Source organism: Osmerus mordax, chromosome 18 (genome assembly GCF_038355195.1).
Source record: "Osmerus mordax isolate fOsmMor3 chromosome 18, fOsmMor3.pri, whole genome shotgun sequence".
NCBI classification, from domain to species: domain Eukaryota; kingdom Metazoa; phylum Chordata; class Actinopteri; order Osmeriformes; family Osmeridae; genus Osmerus; species Osmerus mordax.
In genome coordinates, this window is record NC_090067.1 from 9,417,995 (window position 1) to 9,433,645 (window position 15,651).

At 43.7% G+C, this 15,651-nt stretch overlaps 3 protein-coding genes across 6 annotated transcripts in view; 1 reads left to right on the forward strand and 2 right to left on the reverse strand.

Annotated features, from left to right (window-relative positions):
• Positions 1 to 13,747, forward strand: part of agr2 (anterior gradient 2) — a 112,416-nt gene extending 98,669 nt beyond the window's left edge. Inside the window, exon 9 of the transcript XR_010878866.1 lies at positions 13,737 to 13,747. The gene's annotated coding sequence lies outside the window, so the exon portion shown is untranslated. The remainder of the gene's footprint in view (positions 1 to 13,736) is intronic.
• scin (scinderin) lies at positions 780 to 7,814 on the reverse strand. 2 transcript variants are annotated; one of them, XM_067255264.1, is made up of 16 exons: positions 7,509 to 7,814; positions 6,178 to 6,332; positions 5,757 to 5,918; positions 5,400 to 5,549; positions 5,014 to 5,106; positions 4,786 to 4,918; positions 4,387 to 4,475; positions 3,894 to 4,109; positions 3,609 to 3,730; positions 3,386 to 3,476; positions 2,779 to 2,949; positions 2,376 to 2,553; positions 2,138 to 2,256; positions 1,569 to 1,646; positions 1,380 to 1,440; positions 780 to 1,129 (listed from the first exon to the last, which is right to left on the reverse strand). In XM_067255264.1, the coding sequence occupies exons 1-16, from the start codon at positions 7,699 to 7,701 to the stop codon at positions 960 to 962; spliced, it is 2,181 nt and encodes a 726-aa protein (XP_067111365.1). In that variant the 5' UTR covers positions 7,702 to 7,814; the 3' UTR covers positions 780 to 959. The 2 variants fall into 2 exon arrangements, 1 of the variants encoding a protein (XP_067111365.1); XR_010878872.1 differs by lacking the exons at positions 780 to 1,129; positions 1,380 to 1,440; positions 1,569 to 1,646 and adding an exon at positions 1,713 to 1,803 and having other exon boundaries at positions 2,059 to 2,256.
• On the reverse strand, positions 12,764 to 15,598 carry tmem106bb (transmembrane protein 106Bb). 3 transcript variants are annotated; one of them, XM_067255191.1, is made up of 8 exons: positions 15,517 to 15,598; positions 14,443 to 14,653; positions 14,073 to 14,136; positions 13,819 to 13,978; positions 13,544 to 13,684; positions 13,391 to 13,440; positions 13,247 to 13,300; positions 12,764 to 13,049 (listed from the first exon to the last, which is right to left on the reverse strand). In XM_067255191.1, exons 2-8 carry the CDS (start codon positions 14,639 to 14,641, stop codon positions 12,911 to 12,913), a joined length of 807 nt encoding a protein of 268 aa, XP_067111292.1. In that variant the 5' UTR covers positions 14,642 to 14,653; positions 15,517 to 15,598; the 3' UTR covers positions 12,764 to 12,910. The 3 variants fall into 3 exon arrangements, with proteins under 3 accessions (XP_067111292.1, XP_067111294.1, XP_067111293.1); XM_067255193.1 differs by lacking the exon at positions 15,517 to 15,598 and adding an exon at positions 15,389 to 15,421; XM_067255192.1 differs by lacking the exon at positions 15,517 to 15,598 and adding an exon at positions 15,059 to 15,156.
• Between the last annotated feature and the right edge of the window lie 53 nt (positions 15,599 to 15,651).

The window sequence follows — 15,651 nt, forward strand, 5'->3', positions numbered from 1 at the left end:
GTCGCCTTCCTCTCTATTCCAGAGCACAGGTTCAACCCACATCACGCAGCCGCCAATCTCCGCGTTGCCTGATTGGATGAGAGCAACGCCTGTCGTTTTTCAGCGAGACACACCTTCTCTCCACCTGTTTGTGTCACTCTGAAGAACTCTGAAGTAGCAGCTAGACATACTGTACATTTGTTTGCCATGAACAAACATTTGGATGGTAAATTAATTAATGTTCTCATGCCAAAATAATGAGACCTAATTCTAATATTTAATTAATAGACACACATGCTTGTGTTTATAATAAAACAAATACCTCATATATGATTCTATTTCGATATATGCTACTGATGACAAAAGGACATTTCACCTGGCCAATGGCTTTGCTGCTTTCAGGCTGACTTAAGTAAGCTAGGATGCTTTTTATAGATCATAGTTTTAATCACAAGTTACCCAGACAGGAGGTATCAGTGATGGGGCTGCTGCTCTTGATCCAAGTGAAGGAATACTAAACTCAGTGTATTGACTCATTTGTCTTGGATTGCATGGGGACTGCCATGTCGAGAATATAGCTGTTGCACCACCAGGTGGCAGATAATGTCAACTACATGTTTTGAAGAAGAACTTCCAGGGCTTTCAGGGAAAACATTTAAAAAGTGTCTCCTCTTCTATATTGTCTCATCTAATTCAACAACCAATGATTTCACATTATGTTTCTGTCACAGAGAAAATGAATTTAGTTTGACTCGAAATTATATTCAAATACAATTTCAAAAAATGAAAGGATAGTAAGTGTGGAGATAATGAAAAAACTTTAATGACAAAATAAAAAGCTCAGCAATCATATCAACCAAAAGATTATATTAAGTACTACCTGTAAGAAAACTTTAAAAAAAGCATACACACAAAAAAACAGCGTCCAAACAGTAACATCAGCCCATTTCTATCTACCGGTAATCAAAGCAATGCTGTCACTATAGCTGGAGTGCGCTCATGGATCTGGCAGTGTGGTCCGAGTCCCAGCGCTGGAAGTCCCAGCCCAGGAACCAGCCTGAGAAGGTGGGGGGCTCGTGGCCCTGCTTGACTGTCACCACGGAGGTCCGCTTGTCCCGCCCCCCTGGGTCTGTCTCAATATATGTCTTGGCTGTCAGGAGAAAACAAACTCTTAGTGATGCAACAAAGGGCAGTAAACAACATCAAACAAACATCCTGCATGAGATGACAACGGACACTCTGCTTTAAGCTGCCGTCCGCAATCAGGCCCTGCGCATCTAAAAGTATGTGTGATTGAAGGTCTGTGAATGGAAAGCTGTCTTGGGGTCTGAAAGAGCAAACATCAGGGGGGACCTCAAACACCCCCCTAATCTTAAGATCAAGTGTTAAACACTTCTTACCACATTTGACTGATTCAGTCTTCTCCACCTCGTTGGCATCCTTGCCTATCCAGACAAACACCTGAGACAATACACACACATAGATGGTGTTAATGGGCTGGCCCCCTCCCCAGGCTATGGAACTATGGTGCTGGAGCCTGGGATCAGTCCTCCCCACCCCCACCACCTCCATGCCCCCCGACCCCCTACCTGCTCCCAGGTGTCCAGCAGCATGACATCATCCTCAGCCAGGTCCTCCTGGGTGAAGTCTCCCGGAACTTCTTCAATCTGCATCACCACACATATGGACCGTGTATGAATAGACATTCAGAGGTTTACCACAGTAGTGCAGTACAGTGGCATGGCATGGCCTTGACTATGATTCAGCCAGGACCAACAATTTAGCTTTGAATTTAGAATTGCGTAAGTACAAATATTGAACATTCTACATTAACCCTCGTGCTGCCTTCGGGTCACATGACCCAAAGGTTCGTAACGAACCATCGTTGTGTTTACCCAATTTTACCCAATACAAAAACAAATACAAATAATTTTCTTTTAACCTTCGCAATGTGGGGGGTCTGAGACAGCCCAACGGTTAAAAGAAAATGCTTCACTTTGTTTTTGTAGGCGGTAAAGTTGTCGCAATACGACGGTGGGTCACAATGACTGATGGGTCAGAACGACCCGAAGATAACACAAGGGTTAAATCAACGGATACGGTTCATGTTTCCTGCAAAGCTGTGTGGTGATGCTGGTCAGGACAACAAGCTACTCACAATAAACCTGCCTGTCTTGTTGGAGCAGGCAAACAGGCGAGGAGGGGGACTGTCCTTACTCTCCAGTTGGGTGGAGGTCTGGTAATCCGACTTTCCCCCCAATGCAGTCCAAAACTCAGCTACAACACACAGACAGGCGGTCAAAGGTCAAGCGGTCTGGGGGTCATTCATTAAAGTGGCCTTTGTCGTTCTTGTAGACAAGTGTATCTGTGCATCCAAGTTCTTCAGTTTGGTTTACCTGGTTCCTGTCCTTCCATGATGCGCTTGGTTTTACAGTTCAACTCCTCGCTCATGAACTTTGCCCCCCGCTCCTCCTCCTCGCTGGCCCCCTTGCCCACCCACACATACCCCTGCCCCTGCGGCAGCTTCAGCAGGTAGGCATCGTTGGAATTCAAGCTGCTAGTCTGGACCTCAACCTGGAACACAGCACATAAGAAGCCTCAAACTACCACTGAAGAACCTCTGCCCCATCAGTCATCCATCACTAACAGTAAGAAGGCTCATCCCAAACAGGGTGTGTGTGCATGTGCGTGCTCCTGTGTGCGTGCTCTTGTGTGTGTGTGTGTGTGTGTGTGTGCTTTCGAGTGTGTTGTTGCTTATTCGTGAGAGTATGGTGCGAGTGGTGAGAGCATGGTCCTCACCTCAAAGATGCGTGTGATAGTGCCCAGGTTCCGGCGCACCTGGAAGAGGCGTGTGAGGGGCGCGGAGGCCTGCCCCCCCTTCCTGGACGTACCACTCTTGTAAACGATGAGGGGCTTGGCTTTGAACAGGCTCAGCAGGTGGGCAGGCTCCTTACCCTGGGAGACCCGTACCTGAGGTCCAATTGACAGATACAGCACAGACATGAGAGATTGGAGGCATGGACATGACAGGACTGCCAGTGAGAAAGTAATGCTGTCAATGGCCACTAGGTGGCAGAAAACCACCAATGAGGAAAAGGTGGGTGGGTTGATTTTTACTGAGAAAGAGACACTCAATAGCTGCTGAAGATGAAGAGGATGTGGTCTGAAAGTGTCTGCACTGACAAATTACAAAACCCGCAATGTTCCACCTCTCTTAAAGTAAGAAACCGTTATATGACTGTCAATTCAGTTGACAAGCTGAAGGAAAAGCAGAAGTGTCCTTGCTTGTCATAAATGCAAATAAGCGAAATATATTTACTTTACAAATGTTTTTTACTTTACTCACACAGAAGACCTAAAGATCCAAGCTAAGTGTTGAGTGTTCTTGTGTTGACTTTAGATTTACCTGGACGGCGTTTCCGCCCAGAGAGCGATCCAGCTCCACAGTCAAAAAGGCCGAGGCTGTAAGCTCATCCTGAGTGCTGGACGCCCCCTGCCTGCAAACAGCACGGAGATGCAAATGCAATCAGCCTGTTGGGTCTGGGTTTATCATTTAACTACAGACACGAAGTGAAACTCTCTACAAAAGGACACCGTTATCATCACTACTGTCGATTTATGAGTCTCACCAAGTGTAAATGACCTGTCCTCTTTTATATGTGTATAAGATGATGTAAGAGTCCCCGCCGTAGAACTGTCCGTATGTCTTTGGTTCAACGGGAACTCGACCACTGCTCTCCACTCTCCAGATCTGAAATCCAAGCGATGTTTTGAGAAACTGTTTGAAATACTGATAAAGTCTCACATGATTGCATTCCATTATAAAACACCCCAGCAATGTTACTTTAACCTAAATGAAATTACATCACTATGTCATTACAGACTGTTTTAGGAATTGTAAATTGGCTGATCACCTGTGTGTCTCCTGAACCGTCATCCACCATATTGTACTGGGCTGCCATGAGCTGGGACTCGTGAAGTTTGGATGCATCAAACTTCACCTGCTGGATCCTCGCGATTCTCTCTGTGACATAGACCTTACCGAAGCCCTCGCTCTGGTTCCTGTCCTTCCAGCCTAGGAAGAACTGCTTGAAGATGGGGGTCTCACCACCTTCCGGAAGAACCTGGATCTGTGGAGGGGTTACATAGTCACAAAGAGATTAGATGAAACGTAGTTAGTTAGATGCCTGGACCCTCGTCCAGATTCATACCAGGCAGTGTAGCAAATCTACTGAAATTAAGGTCGTAGGATGACAAATGTTTCAAAAAAAGCAATTATCTGTCAAAGGACTGAGTTTGACTTCAGTTCGATTTTTAAAGCCTTGTTCTTTGCTCGATAACATGCCATGAGCGACGGTAAACAGACAAGAAGCTCCTAGCTGATGATGAATGGCAGCGTGTGTGAACCTGAGTGTTGGGCGGGTAGCCCATCTGCTTGATGAATCCCTCAGCAGTCTTCATGGCTTCCTTCCTCTCGTTGGGGTTGGCGTTGCGCCCTAATGGGAGGCGACGGTGGGTGGTTATGCAGTGGAGGAACAGGGAAAAAGGAGGATGGTGAATTCACAGTACTACGAGCAAGCATGAAGAACAAGAAGATCCTCTCCATGATACTGGAGCCCTAAGGGAGTATCCCTGAACATACAACGCCTTACATGAGATGTGCAGGTAAACTGATACCATTTATTCAAACAAATATTGGACATGCACAAGACACAACACGCGGATTCACAATGTCGAAGAAACAATAGATGCCCGATTTGGGTGTGTGCGGATGAATTTGGTAAAAGTTAAACATCGCAAATGTACCTTTCCATACAAATATCCTGTTGTTTTTGCCGTGGTCCAGGATGAAGCACTCTTCAGACAGCAGGTGGCTCTGGAGGAAGGGATTCTCCTCGGACACCAGGGACACCTGCATGGACCCGGATTCATCGGAAACCTGGGATGAAACCGTCAGAGTCAAATCTCACATCATCTTATTCTTGGCTTATTCCACGTCCTGTTTCTTCTATGAGGCTGTGGGCTGCTCTGTACCATGAAGAGTTTGGCCAGTTTCCTGTTGGACATGTCTGCCACCACGTCATCGCTGTCGTCTCCCTCAGGTATCTCTGGCTTCTCTCCAAGAACCTGAACAATCACACAGAAACCAAACTGGTACATTCATAGTGATTTATCTTATGATTTCTGCTGACTATTGCACATTGTTAAAACACATTTCGTTTTACTACAACAAAAGGAGAGTTGGGGTCATGTGAGACATACTGAGTGGTTTTCTTTCACATGAGTCATGACACAACATGATTCACAGTAATTACAGATTAATTACATTTTCCTTGCAAGTTTCAACCACCACTGTGATGGCACACTGTGTGAAAGCAGTGTGTGTATACGTGTGTGTGTGTTTATGATGTAAGTGTTACCTTAGTGAGCTCAGAAGGCTCGCTCCCCTCTTCCACCACCACCACTTTTGCCCGTCCATTCCTCTCGTTGTCGCGGATGCCAATCGCCACCTGGGTCGCCTTCACACGCTCAAACTTGTTACACATAGATCCACACCACTGGTAGATCACCTGTTGACATCCAGGGGAACATCCTTTGTCAATATACAATAATCTTCAGAGACACATAAAGCCACCTTGTGTAAACATTTTGTTTGAACAAACAGTCAGGACATATTTCACTGATAAATAGGATTTGTGCATCTTGGGACAATGGCTGTCAGTCTAACATGTGGTGTCTGTCAAGGGTGGGGCCGCGGCAGGGAGAGGGGTTCTTACAGCGCCAAGGTCAATGATGAAGCAGTCCCCCTTGTTGAAACTGGACCAATCGAGAGGGACCTCGGTCGCCCTGACAACACGGCGGCCCTTGATGTGGAAGAGTCTCTGGGCAGTAAGGTCGTTGGTGACCACATGCTGGAACCCTGACGCCACTCCTCCCACCTAGGGAAACACACACAGCTGTTTTTCCTTTTTCTGCCTTGCTTTTCCACTCCACACACATCAGGTACTTGTTTCATCCCATGAGTCACATCTCATCCTTGGCCAAGCATAATCTTACACCTTTCGTGGAAACTGGTTATTCAATAAACTGTTTGTGCAATATTGGCTTATCTCAAGTCTCTTCAGTTGTACATGGGATTTAAAGGACTTGAATGGAATGAAGCCAAATCTTGAAATGACCTATGGAACTGTGCAGTACTTTGTAAGTGATGCCCCCCTTGAAGTAGCTAGTGAAGGCCGTTGACTCCACTCCCTGAAGCTCGCGGTACTGGACGGGCTTTCCTCCCAGGAAGTCATCCAGCTGGACAGTAAAGATGGCTGCCGCTGTACTCTCATCTTGAGTACATTCCTTCCCTGTGTGAACACAGACAACACAGATTCTGGTCAGGCTGTCGGGACAAACCCAGACCTTGCACCGTAGACTTTGGTGATGCTATTATATTATTTAGACAACTGCATATAAAACCATGCTGCATTATAAACTACTTTCAATACATTTTACAGGGCACTTTAATCAGTCATTGATTGGAAACACTCTTCTGCTTGCTTGACTCCTAAATGGGTTGCTGAAGATATGCATAGATAATGTCTTGGGTTGACAAGTGGTCCAAAAGAACAGTACAACAGAGACAACACAGTAGTGGGTCAGGAAGTGGGAGTACTTGGAGGTAATGGGATAACATAGCTTTATAGCAATTCAGACCATTAGCCGTACATAATAGCAGTCCACATGCAGGTCTAATGTTAAGTGAAACATGAAGGGCGTTTCCGGGAGACAGGAAGACTAGTCAAGACAACATCTGAGTGATATTGACATACATAAGTAAGAGAGAACAAGAGGGAGAGAGAGAACGAGAGAGAGAGAGCGATAGAGAGATATAGAGAGTGAGATAATAGTAAGTAATGTCTTTATGAATTCAGGAAGAGTGTGTGGTCACAGAAAACCATACAACATTTTCCAGTTGTACTTTCACAACTCTGCTTCCCATTATTAGACACTGCAATGATCTGAAAAGGAGAAGTGACTAATAAAAGACGTGATCACTTTTAGATGTCTATGACGAATAATCATGCTCCAGTTAAGTACATTGAGAACACAGATTGTAATATCAAGCAGTACTGTTTATGGCCTACCCTTAAAGATAATAAAGCTACAGTATATTTGAATCTCAGACCTCAACCTCTACTATCTCAAAACAGAGTCTTCTTTTTGTGCTTGAGAAAACATTTGCCACCTATAGTTGCAAACGTGCTAGATTTGTGTCTCTGTGAACTCAAAGAACACAATCGAGAAATGTCACACAAAAGGTGTCACTGGCTGCACTTCTGTAGGGCCTGCACTTGCCAGGAAGAAACGAGAGATACAAGACATTCAACAACTATGTACTTCCCTCCTGCCCTCATGCACAAGAAGCTATTGACAGACAATATACAGTATACAGTACCAGTCAAAAGTTTGATATATGATAGATAGATAGATAGATAGATAGATAGATAGATAGATAGATGACTAAGTTCTCTCTAACTCACCTAACCAGTAGTGCAGATCATAGAAGCAGATGTCCTTCTGCTTGACTGTACGGAGAATCACATAGGCATCCCCAATGTAGAAATTCCCATGCAAATGATCTGGTACAGGCGCCATATCTATACGCTCAATCCTCCATACCTGGAGGCCAGCAGATTTGCCTGCCTTGTCAAACTCTTTGTGGTGGAGCCCCATGTCTGTTACCTGGCTCAGGTGGACAGGATGGATGTGGATCCCAAGAGCGGTGTGAGGAGAGCGGGGTGAGGAGAGCGGGTGAGGGAGAAGGAACACAGCTTGTCTGTTCCTGTGGAAGACTGAGTCAATAGTGTCAGTGTGCAAAGCTGTTTTGCTTCAGCTGAGTTTGGATGGGTGTGTCTAGATGTGGCCAAAGTACACATACACATACACACACATGCACACTTACACACACTTAAACATTGCTGTGCCTGTTCACCATTTTCCAGACAATGTTGCATCACAAATTCTAAGTTATATTTACAAAAACAAGAATCTATTCCACAAGTTCTTTGTTTATCTACACAAATCACAAGCTGACAATATGTTTACTTATTTTAATTCTCAGTAAATGTTATAGCATGTTAGCCTCTTCAGTGGAAATAAACTTGAGCTTTACTTAAGAAACTTGATCTTCTGCTGTACTTTCTGTATGCTAAACTTGTACTTTGCTTTGGACAAAAGTGTCTTCTTTAGAACTATGTATAATTAGTAGTCATACATGTTTGGAGTTCCCCAGGCCACTGAGTAAAGTACATTGATGAAGGTAGACTATTTTTGTTCTATTTCCAGATATAACTAATATTGAATGAATGTATTTTAAAGTTCCCCTTAAAGTCAAGGCTTTCTTTATTCATCTAAGAGGACAACTTACAAAATCGGATTTAGTAAAGCTAGTTAGTGGTTAGGCTTCTCTTGAATTGGGGTTTGATGGACTACAAAACTTCATTTTATCTTGTAATTGAAGATCAGAAAACAGGAAGTGTGATAGTTACAGTATGTTGAAGGAGACACCAGTATAATTTCACTTCCAAAAATAGATGACTTATGCTGTTTTGAACCTCTCTATATTAGTGGACCTGAGTCCTGAGAACCTAGAACACGTTAGCCTTGTTAAATAGGATGTCATAGGGATTATTCCAAACATCTCAGTTATGACACAACAATTCCCAATAACTAAAGATTGAATTGAATATGATTTCCTTCAGGGGTGTAGCTAGTGTTTCATGGTAGGTTAATTATGTATGCTGATGAATATATTTGCTTTCTGTATAGCTCATGTTATCACTCATGCACCATATGAACGGGACTGCACCCGTCTACATCAAGTCTCTCCTGCAGCCTTACACCCCCACCCGTCACCTACGGTCTTCTTCAGACAACCGCCTGGTGGTCTCACCGCTCAAGACCGCCCGGTCCCAACACAAGCTCTTCTCCTGTCTGGCCCCCCAGTGGTGGAATCAACTCCCCACCTCCATCAGAGACACTGACTGTCTCTCCACCTTCAAGAAAAGGCTCAAGACGCACTTGTTCCGGGAGTACAACAGTACTTAGGAATGGTTCGCTTGACCCAATGTTAGTTTCCTCAAGGATCACAATGACTCTTGCTCAGAGACTTGTTGCTCTTGTGGTTAGTGGTAACTGATTTAAAAAATGTTTGTGCTCGCTGTGATATATTGTTTTTATTATTGTTGCTTGTTTTTTCCACAGGTACACTTGCACTTATAGCAGTTCATGTTGTTGAATTGTAACTTGTTTAACTACATGCTTTTATGGTTCTTCCCTTTGGCACTTACTTTGGTTGTTCACAATGTGTGCTTCGTGTTTTGGCTACTCGCAATGTTTTGTGGCTATCTTGTTGTTATGATCAGTGACCTATGCACTTTGTAAAGCTCTCTCTTGGAAGTCGCTTTGGATAAAAGCGTCTGCTAAATGAATAAATGTAAATGTAAATATACTAACTGAACCTGAATCTGGAGTCTAAACTGTTGCATTAGCTTTTTTGGCTGATCACAATTGATAGACAATTCCCCAGTTCTACAGACACGCACCTGCATTATACATCACATGATTGAATGTGTGCTTGATCAGGTCAGGGAATCTAGCTCTTTCAAACTATCACAGTTGCAATACAGTGGCATCTTCACCTAATCAGAAAGTCCAAACAACCTGGATTTGCTTCATAGGTTTAATCGCAAAAATACTTCTGGTGGACTGGACATCTGAGGACGTCCTTTACACAGTCCCTGCCTCTGTGGATGAAAGCTGGTCTAGGAAGCGCTCCAGGGTGTACTCCTCCCTGGCTGCCAGCACATTGTTGTCCACCCCCAGCCAGGTGACTCTGGCGTCCTGCTCTCGCTCCAGCTGACTCTCCATCCTCAGCTTCTCCCGCCAGTCGCTCAGCCTCCCCGGCAGAAGCGACAGGGAGCCTGCAGGGTCCTGCTTCTCAAACCGGTCCCCAGGGCTGTCCCCATCACAGACAGCGTTGAGATTCTCTCCATCATCCAGGCCAAAGGAAGGTAGTGGAGGGGAACAGTCCGCTGGGTGCAAGGTCAGGGACGTGGAAGGAGGGGTCATTTTGGAGAGAAGAGCCCAGTCTGACAGGGTGAGGGGTGTCTGAGGCGAGTCCTGGCTGGCCTTGGACGGGCCTGGGCCTGTGGGGGACGGAGGTGAGTGTCCATTCTCTGAGGCCATATAGTAGAGGATCTCTGAGAGGACGGGGTAGCTCGGAGCATCGGCATAGCTGTCCCATAGCCTCAGGAGTCGTGCCCCTTCCTCCCGTTCCCCCTCCACTGGTGTGGAGAGTATGTACTCCAGGTCATCAAATGGGTTGGTCGTGGTCAGATGCGCTTGGCTGTCTGCATCAGAGGGGAAGTCGGAAGGTGTCGGGCCATACTGCTCATGCCTTCCTTCAGGTCCGGTCGGTCGTGCATCTGGAAAGCCATCGGTGCCTGCAGTTCTCTCCTCAGCTTCTCTCATTGCTTCTCTTGGACGCTTGCGCTGGGCTCTCCTCCGCTGTCTTTCTGCCACCTTCTCTAATTGTATCTTTGCCAACAATATTCTGTACTTCACCATAAAGTTGGGGCTACTCGGATGCTTCACCACACTCCTTTTCCTCTTCTTCTTTTGTGGTGAACAAGGGAGATCTTGTGGGACAGAAGCAGCCAGGGTCAGGGTGGGATCCGGGACACCATCCACCTCCGGATTGTCAGAAACAGTGACTGGCTCCTGGTTTGACTCCCCTGCAAAGTTGGGGGGAGGGGGGGGGGGGTCATGGGTCAGTACAACCAATACAACTGTCTCGGCATAACACAATGATAAAGATGTCCGTTACATATAGTGCGGATGCTGATCTTTCCGGCCATGTGTGCAAAGTTCACCTCAATATCAGAATTGCTCACTTACCATTTTCTGTATGCAAAGTAAGGGGATGGTCCCTTTCCAAACAGGGCTGAAAGCTCATAATTACCCATGTACAACTGACCTTAAGCCATCCAAGGAAATAAAATACTATGCCAAAATGTTCTACATCCAGCTATTTATACTTTGTACTGATTGTGATGTCATAAATGATACTTATGACGATCAAATTGTTGCTTCAAAGTATCTCTATGGCAACTTTCTATGAATGAGGATAGTGAGCAATTGTACATATTGATCTAGACCAATTCATCAGATGATGTGTGGTAGGTATGCAGAGCATTTGAAGTGTTAAGATCATCAGAATGCAAATTAAGAGGTTGCAGGTTGAAATCCTTCCCTGTATGTTGCGTGGATGATTGTCTGTTAAAAGAATATTTATTTATTTACATCTTATTTGACAAGGACAAGGTTTGCCACGTCTGGCTATAAGTGTCATTGGTGTTTTTTTTTGCAAACCAGAAGTGTGTTGTTGAGAACTCTGCTGATGTCACAATGAATCATGTGTAATGACTGCTTCTCCTTTTGGTTGTTTGACTGGTAGTGTGAGAGTCCAAGACACATTACACATAAGTGCTTTAAAAGTTTATTCATGTGGTAAAAACTGATACCACACTATGGGATCCCACAATTACATATTATGAGACCAACGTAATGACAATCTATGAATATTATTCTTCAAAACAAACTTAATGACTGCTAAAATAAATACAGGTTAAGTTCTACACATACAGCAAATATAAACAGATCTGTAACTATAGAAATGAATCTTCCACAGGACAGCAGATTTAGTCAATCTAAAACAGAAATTCAGGTTAAAGTGCTTGTAGGAACGAACAAAATTGTTAATAATTTTACTCTACTTTTCTAAAATGTTAACTGAAAAAAAAACATCTAAAGTACTTTTCGTAGTACTTTGAATGAGTATAGTTAAATATTCAAAATGTAAGGTTTCAAAAATACTCTGGAATAGATACAATCATACTTAAGTATGGTAGAATTCATTTCTTGTTCTAATCTAGGAAATTCCACAAATTGTCAAATAAGGTCTGAAATGCCAACCAGTCCTTTATCAAAACTCACAAAGCCCCTTGGTCTTTTTCTTAAGCGTATATGTATGTGTATCTCAGTGGTAGCCATGGTAATTTAGTAGCCACAGTGTTAGAGACGATCCAACATCAAATGACGCCTCAGCACATTCTGACATTTATGCCTTGAAATTACGATTTAGCTGGCATTTCTGCCTTTCAAATGATCATTACAGCACAAACACTGAGATCACCCTATAGGAAGGTAGGTAAACATTTTGTACAGCTGAAACCATGTACACAGTACCCCCTACTGGAAAACTTTCAGCATCACAGATAATGACAATGATTAAAGCTGTGAGGGCAGTAAGAGGGCAGACATACTAAGCAAACATGTCATCATTATACACACTATTGCTCCATCATAGTGAGCTCTATCTTATTGAGAGAACACTTTCAAGATTATCTTCACGCACACATGGATGAGGAGTTGCCACCCTCTGAATATATACCATATACATTTACAGTGTTTGAAATTGCATCGACTCTTTAGTGATACGATAACAGATGCAGTACCCAGTGTGCTCTGTCAGAAATGCATAAAGTGCATCATGGTTGGGTGCTAAAAATATTTTCATCTCATGCTGCCATTTTGATATGGTGTACCTCCGGAAATAATCAGGTTCTTTTGATAGTTGTGTCAGAGCCTCCAGTTAATCTCTGCCGAAGCGTGACAACATCGGCCATTTACATTCAACACCAGTCAACAAGCATAGAAAATGAAACACACAGTGGAATGTGTTTGCTGTGTGGAGAAGGAAGAGGAGTATGAGAAAGCGTTGAACACAGTGAACTATCTAAAGCTAGCTTCCACTAAGCCCATCTCATGGCCTAGGAGAAGGGTAGAGAGAGGGAGGGGGGGTGTTATACATGTGTGTATATTATTCCGGGGGAAGCAGGACGTTGGATGGCTTGGCCTGCCCATGTGTAGAGGTAGTGTTCCCTCCACAGTCCACATACTGGTACATCTCCTGGGAAACCTGCTCAGTGTGCCCAAAGTATGTGACTGTGATCGTTACCCTGGAAACGACAGAGGAAGAGCAGGTGAAGACATGACCCACACAGAACAAGATCAGCTGTGTTCTTTTTTTTTTATCTTTTAAAATGTAAATCTCTGTTGAATATCACTCCAGCAGAGAAATATGTTTAGGTAGACATTTGAAGGACAGTCTGAGACTATGTAGAATGTATATAATTGAACATTAGACAGTACTTACTGCATCATGACCACAATGTTGTGCACCTTGATGGACTGCATGGTGCAGTACTCACTGTGGGGGGGAAATTGTGGATTTTAGTCCAATTTAATGAGGCACCAATAAAGCCTTTTGAGGAGGTTACATGTGCTGTGCAATACTCACTACATGTAACTCATCTCGTCTGCTATGATGGTAGGAACCATATAGTCCATCTGCGTGTGTAAAAAGGATTTTCAGAAAAAAAACAAAAACATACAGTATTTACTGTAAATATGTGTGAATAAATTGTCTACATTGAATTTGACAAAATCATACCTGCTTCATGTCCAGGGGACTGATGGCAGTTATGTTGCTGATGCGTGCCTTCCCAATCACCGTTTTGGAGAACTGCACCTGTGCTGCAATGTTGGCCACCTCCACCGAGTAGTAGTTGTTATTGGTGATGTTTAAAGTGTTCTGGAAAGCAGGCAGGTACCATAAAATGATACATGTTTAATGGACCTCAACAAAAAAACAACAACAAAAGTTGCCAGTTTCAGCATTGTCAATTCAGACCAAAGCAATGTGTGGGAGCGAGGGAGCTCACTCACTGTAATATTGAGATAGACGATACGCTTGTCCTGGTCATAGCTAACGAAGACTGACTTCACCCCCACGTAGGACACATCAATGCTGCGTGGGAAGAGGAAAAAGACGGCGAGGCTGGACAGCAGCAGACACACAATCACTGAAGCTGTCACATATAGCTTTCTGAAACGCACACAATCAAAGAAAGGTGGGAGTTAGTAGCTGGAATGTCACAAATTCACAAGAACAACCACCAAAACAACAATTCTGCTCTTACGTTCTTCTGGGTCTGAGTCGCTGGTCACTGTATGGAATCAAAGCCACCAACTGATTTTCTTGACCTACAGACGTGAAAACATTTATCAGGAGAGAATCCAGTGACTGTGTTTAAAAGCTGGCACAAAGGCATACCCTGTGACATTGATGAGTAACTCATACTGTATAACTCGATGACTCACTTATTTACTGCCTCCAACCCCTTGTAAGTTGATAACAACTAATCACATGAATCAGTTAAAAAGGGAAGTCTGAATCAGCAAAGAATTAAACCCATTACGCCATCTCTGGCAGCTTTCCAGTGCCAATCGCCATTTGTTATGTTTCAACTAAACCCTGCTAAAGTAGGCAAGTCTCTCATTCCTGCTCACCTCTGGGGATTCTCCCTGTGCCCTGGCAGGTGGGGCATGTGACACTGTCACGGCCAGTAAATTCCACGTAGGGGAACTGGGACACATCCCCACCTTTTCCATCATCACCCATGCCATTGTAGTCCTGGTGGTTTGTCAGACTGTCCTGACACTCGTCGTGGCATGTCTGCTTGGACAGGTGGGAGAGGGACTTTCCCATAGTCACGCACACCTGTCAAAAGGCAAAAACAATTTAGCTGTCTGGTTAGGTAAAATGACTCACTATTGTTATGGACCACTGTGCCAAAGGATGGATGTATGGGGAAATTGCATTAAATTCGCCCGGACATTATACGACTAGAAAGTATGCTATCGTATCAACCAATAAATTGCATGATGGATATAAAGGATTACCTCTAACATTCAAAATAGACAAACGCCTAAAAGATTAACAGTTCGTAATCAACAGTATTCCGTAAAAGATTTCCAAATGAACCGCACAATAATGGTAAATGTAAGAACATCTTATTGACACAGCTAACTACCAGCCAAATAGATCGTTGTTTTACAAATAAATTAGGTTATCTATGTTACCAAGCTAGCTAGCTTGAAAAGGCTACTTAAGTAGCTACTTTACCTTGAAAACAGTGTTGTTATGGTGTTAGCTGAATAGCAACACAGTAGATAGTTCTACTATTCTAGTACTACTACTAGCCAATAGACTTAGTACCTAGCATTAGTTATTAGATACTGTACAGTAATTAACTAGCCAACTTAAATTAATCATCATAATAAATTATATTTATAGCTAGTAGAGGGAGCGATCCCTCTCAGCCAAACTTTTTGATTAGATCGCCCCCAAATATTAGCTAGCAGTAGCTAGCTATAACGTAAACAAAGCAAAACTAAAAAACTTAATTGAGTCGACGACATGGCTAGCTAGAGCTAACGATACATAGTCACCCACCCTGGCCTAAAATCTCAAAAACTAGGCCTCAAAAGTGTCGTATACAAAAAGCAATTGATTTGAAAAACATCTAGTTCGGCCTAAACATATGAACAACAATTCCATAAGCCAGGTGCTACCGGCCTTACCAGCTATCGATGTTGTCAGAGGCTAGCAATTTCTTTGCAGTCGTTCCTGGCATGAAGCTAGCTAGCTATCGCTATCATGTAAATCAGTGCTAGCAAAGACTCGCAGTACGCTCAAAGAAACGCCCCCTATCGTTT

What these genes read in the sequence shown, in the direction of transcription:
- scin (XM_067255264.1), bottom strand. Translation starts at nt 7,701, where the DNA reads ATGGGGCTCCACCACAAAGAGTTTGACAAGGCAGGCAAATCTGCTGGC. An exon ending in AGGGGGGCATCACTTACAAA is followed by an intron (nt 5,919 to 6,177) that starts GTACTGCACAGT and finishes GTGTTTCCCTAG; the next exon opens with GTGGGAGGAGTGGCGTCAGG. An exon ending in AACTGGCCAAACTCTTCATG is followed by an intron (nt 4,919 to 5,013) that starts GTACAGAGCAGC and finishes GTTTCATCCCAG; the next exon opens with GTTTCCGATGAATCCGGGTC.
- tmem106bb (XM_067255191.1), bottom strand. Translation starts at nt 14,641, where the DNA reads ATGGGAAAGTCCCTCTCCCACCTGTCCAAGCAGACATGCCACGACGAG. An exon ending in CACAGGGAGAATCCCCAGAG is followed by an intron (nt 14,137 to 14,442) that starts GTGAGCAGGAAT and finishes TCACGTCTGTAG; the next exon opens with GTCAAGAAAATCAGTTGGTG. An exon ending in GTCCCCTGGACATGAAGCAG is followed by an intron (nt 13,441 to 13,543) that starts GTATGATTTTGT and finishes TTACACACGCAG; the next exon opens with ATGGACTATATGGTTCCTAC.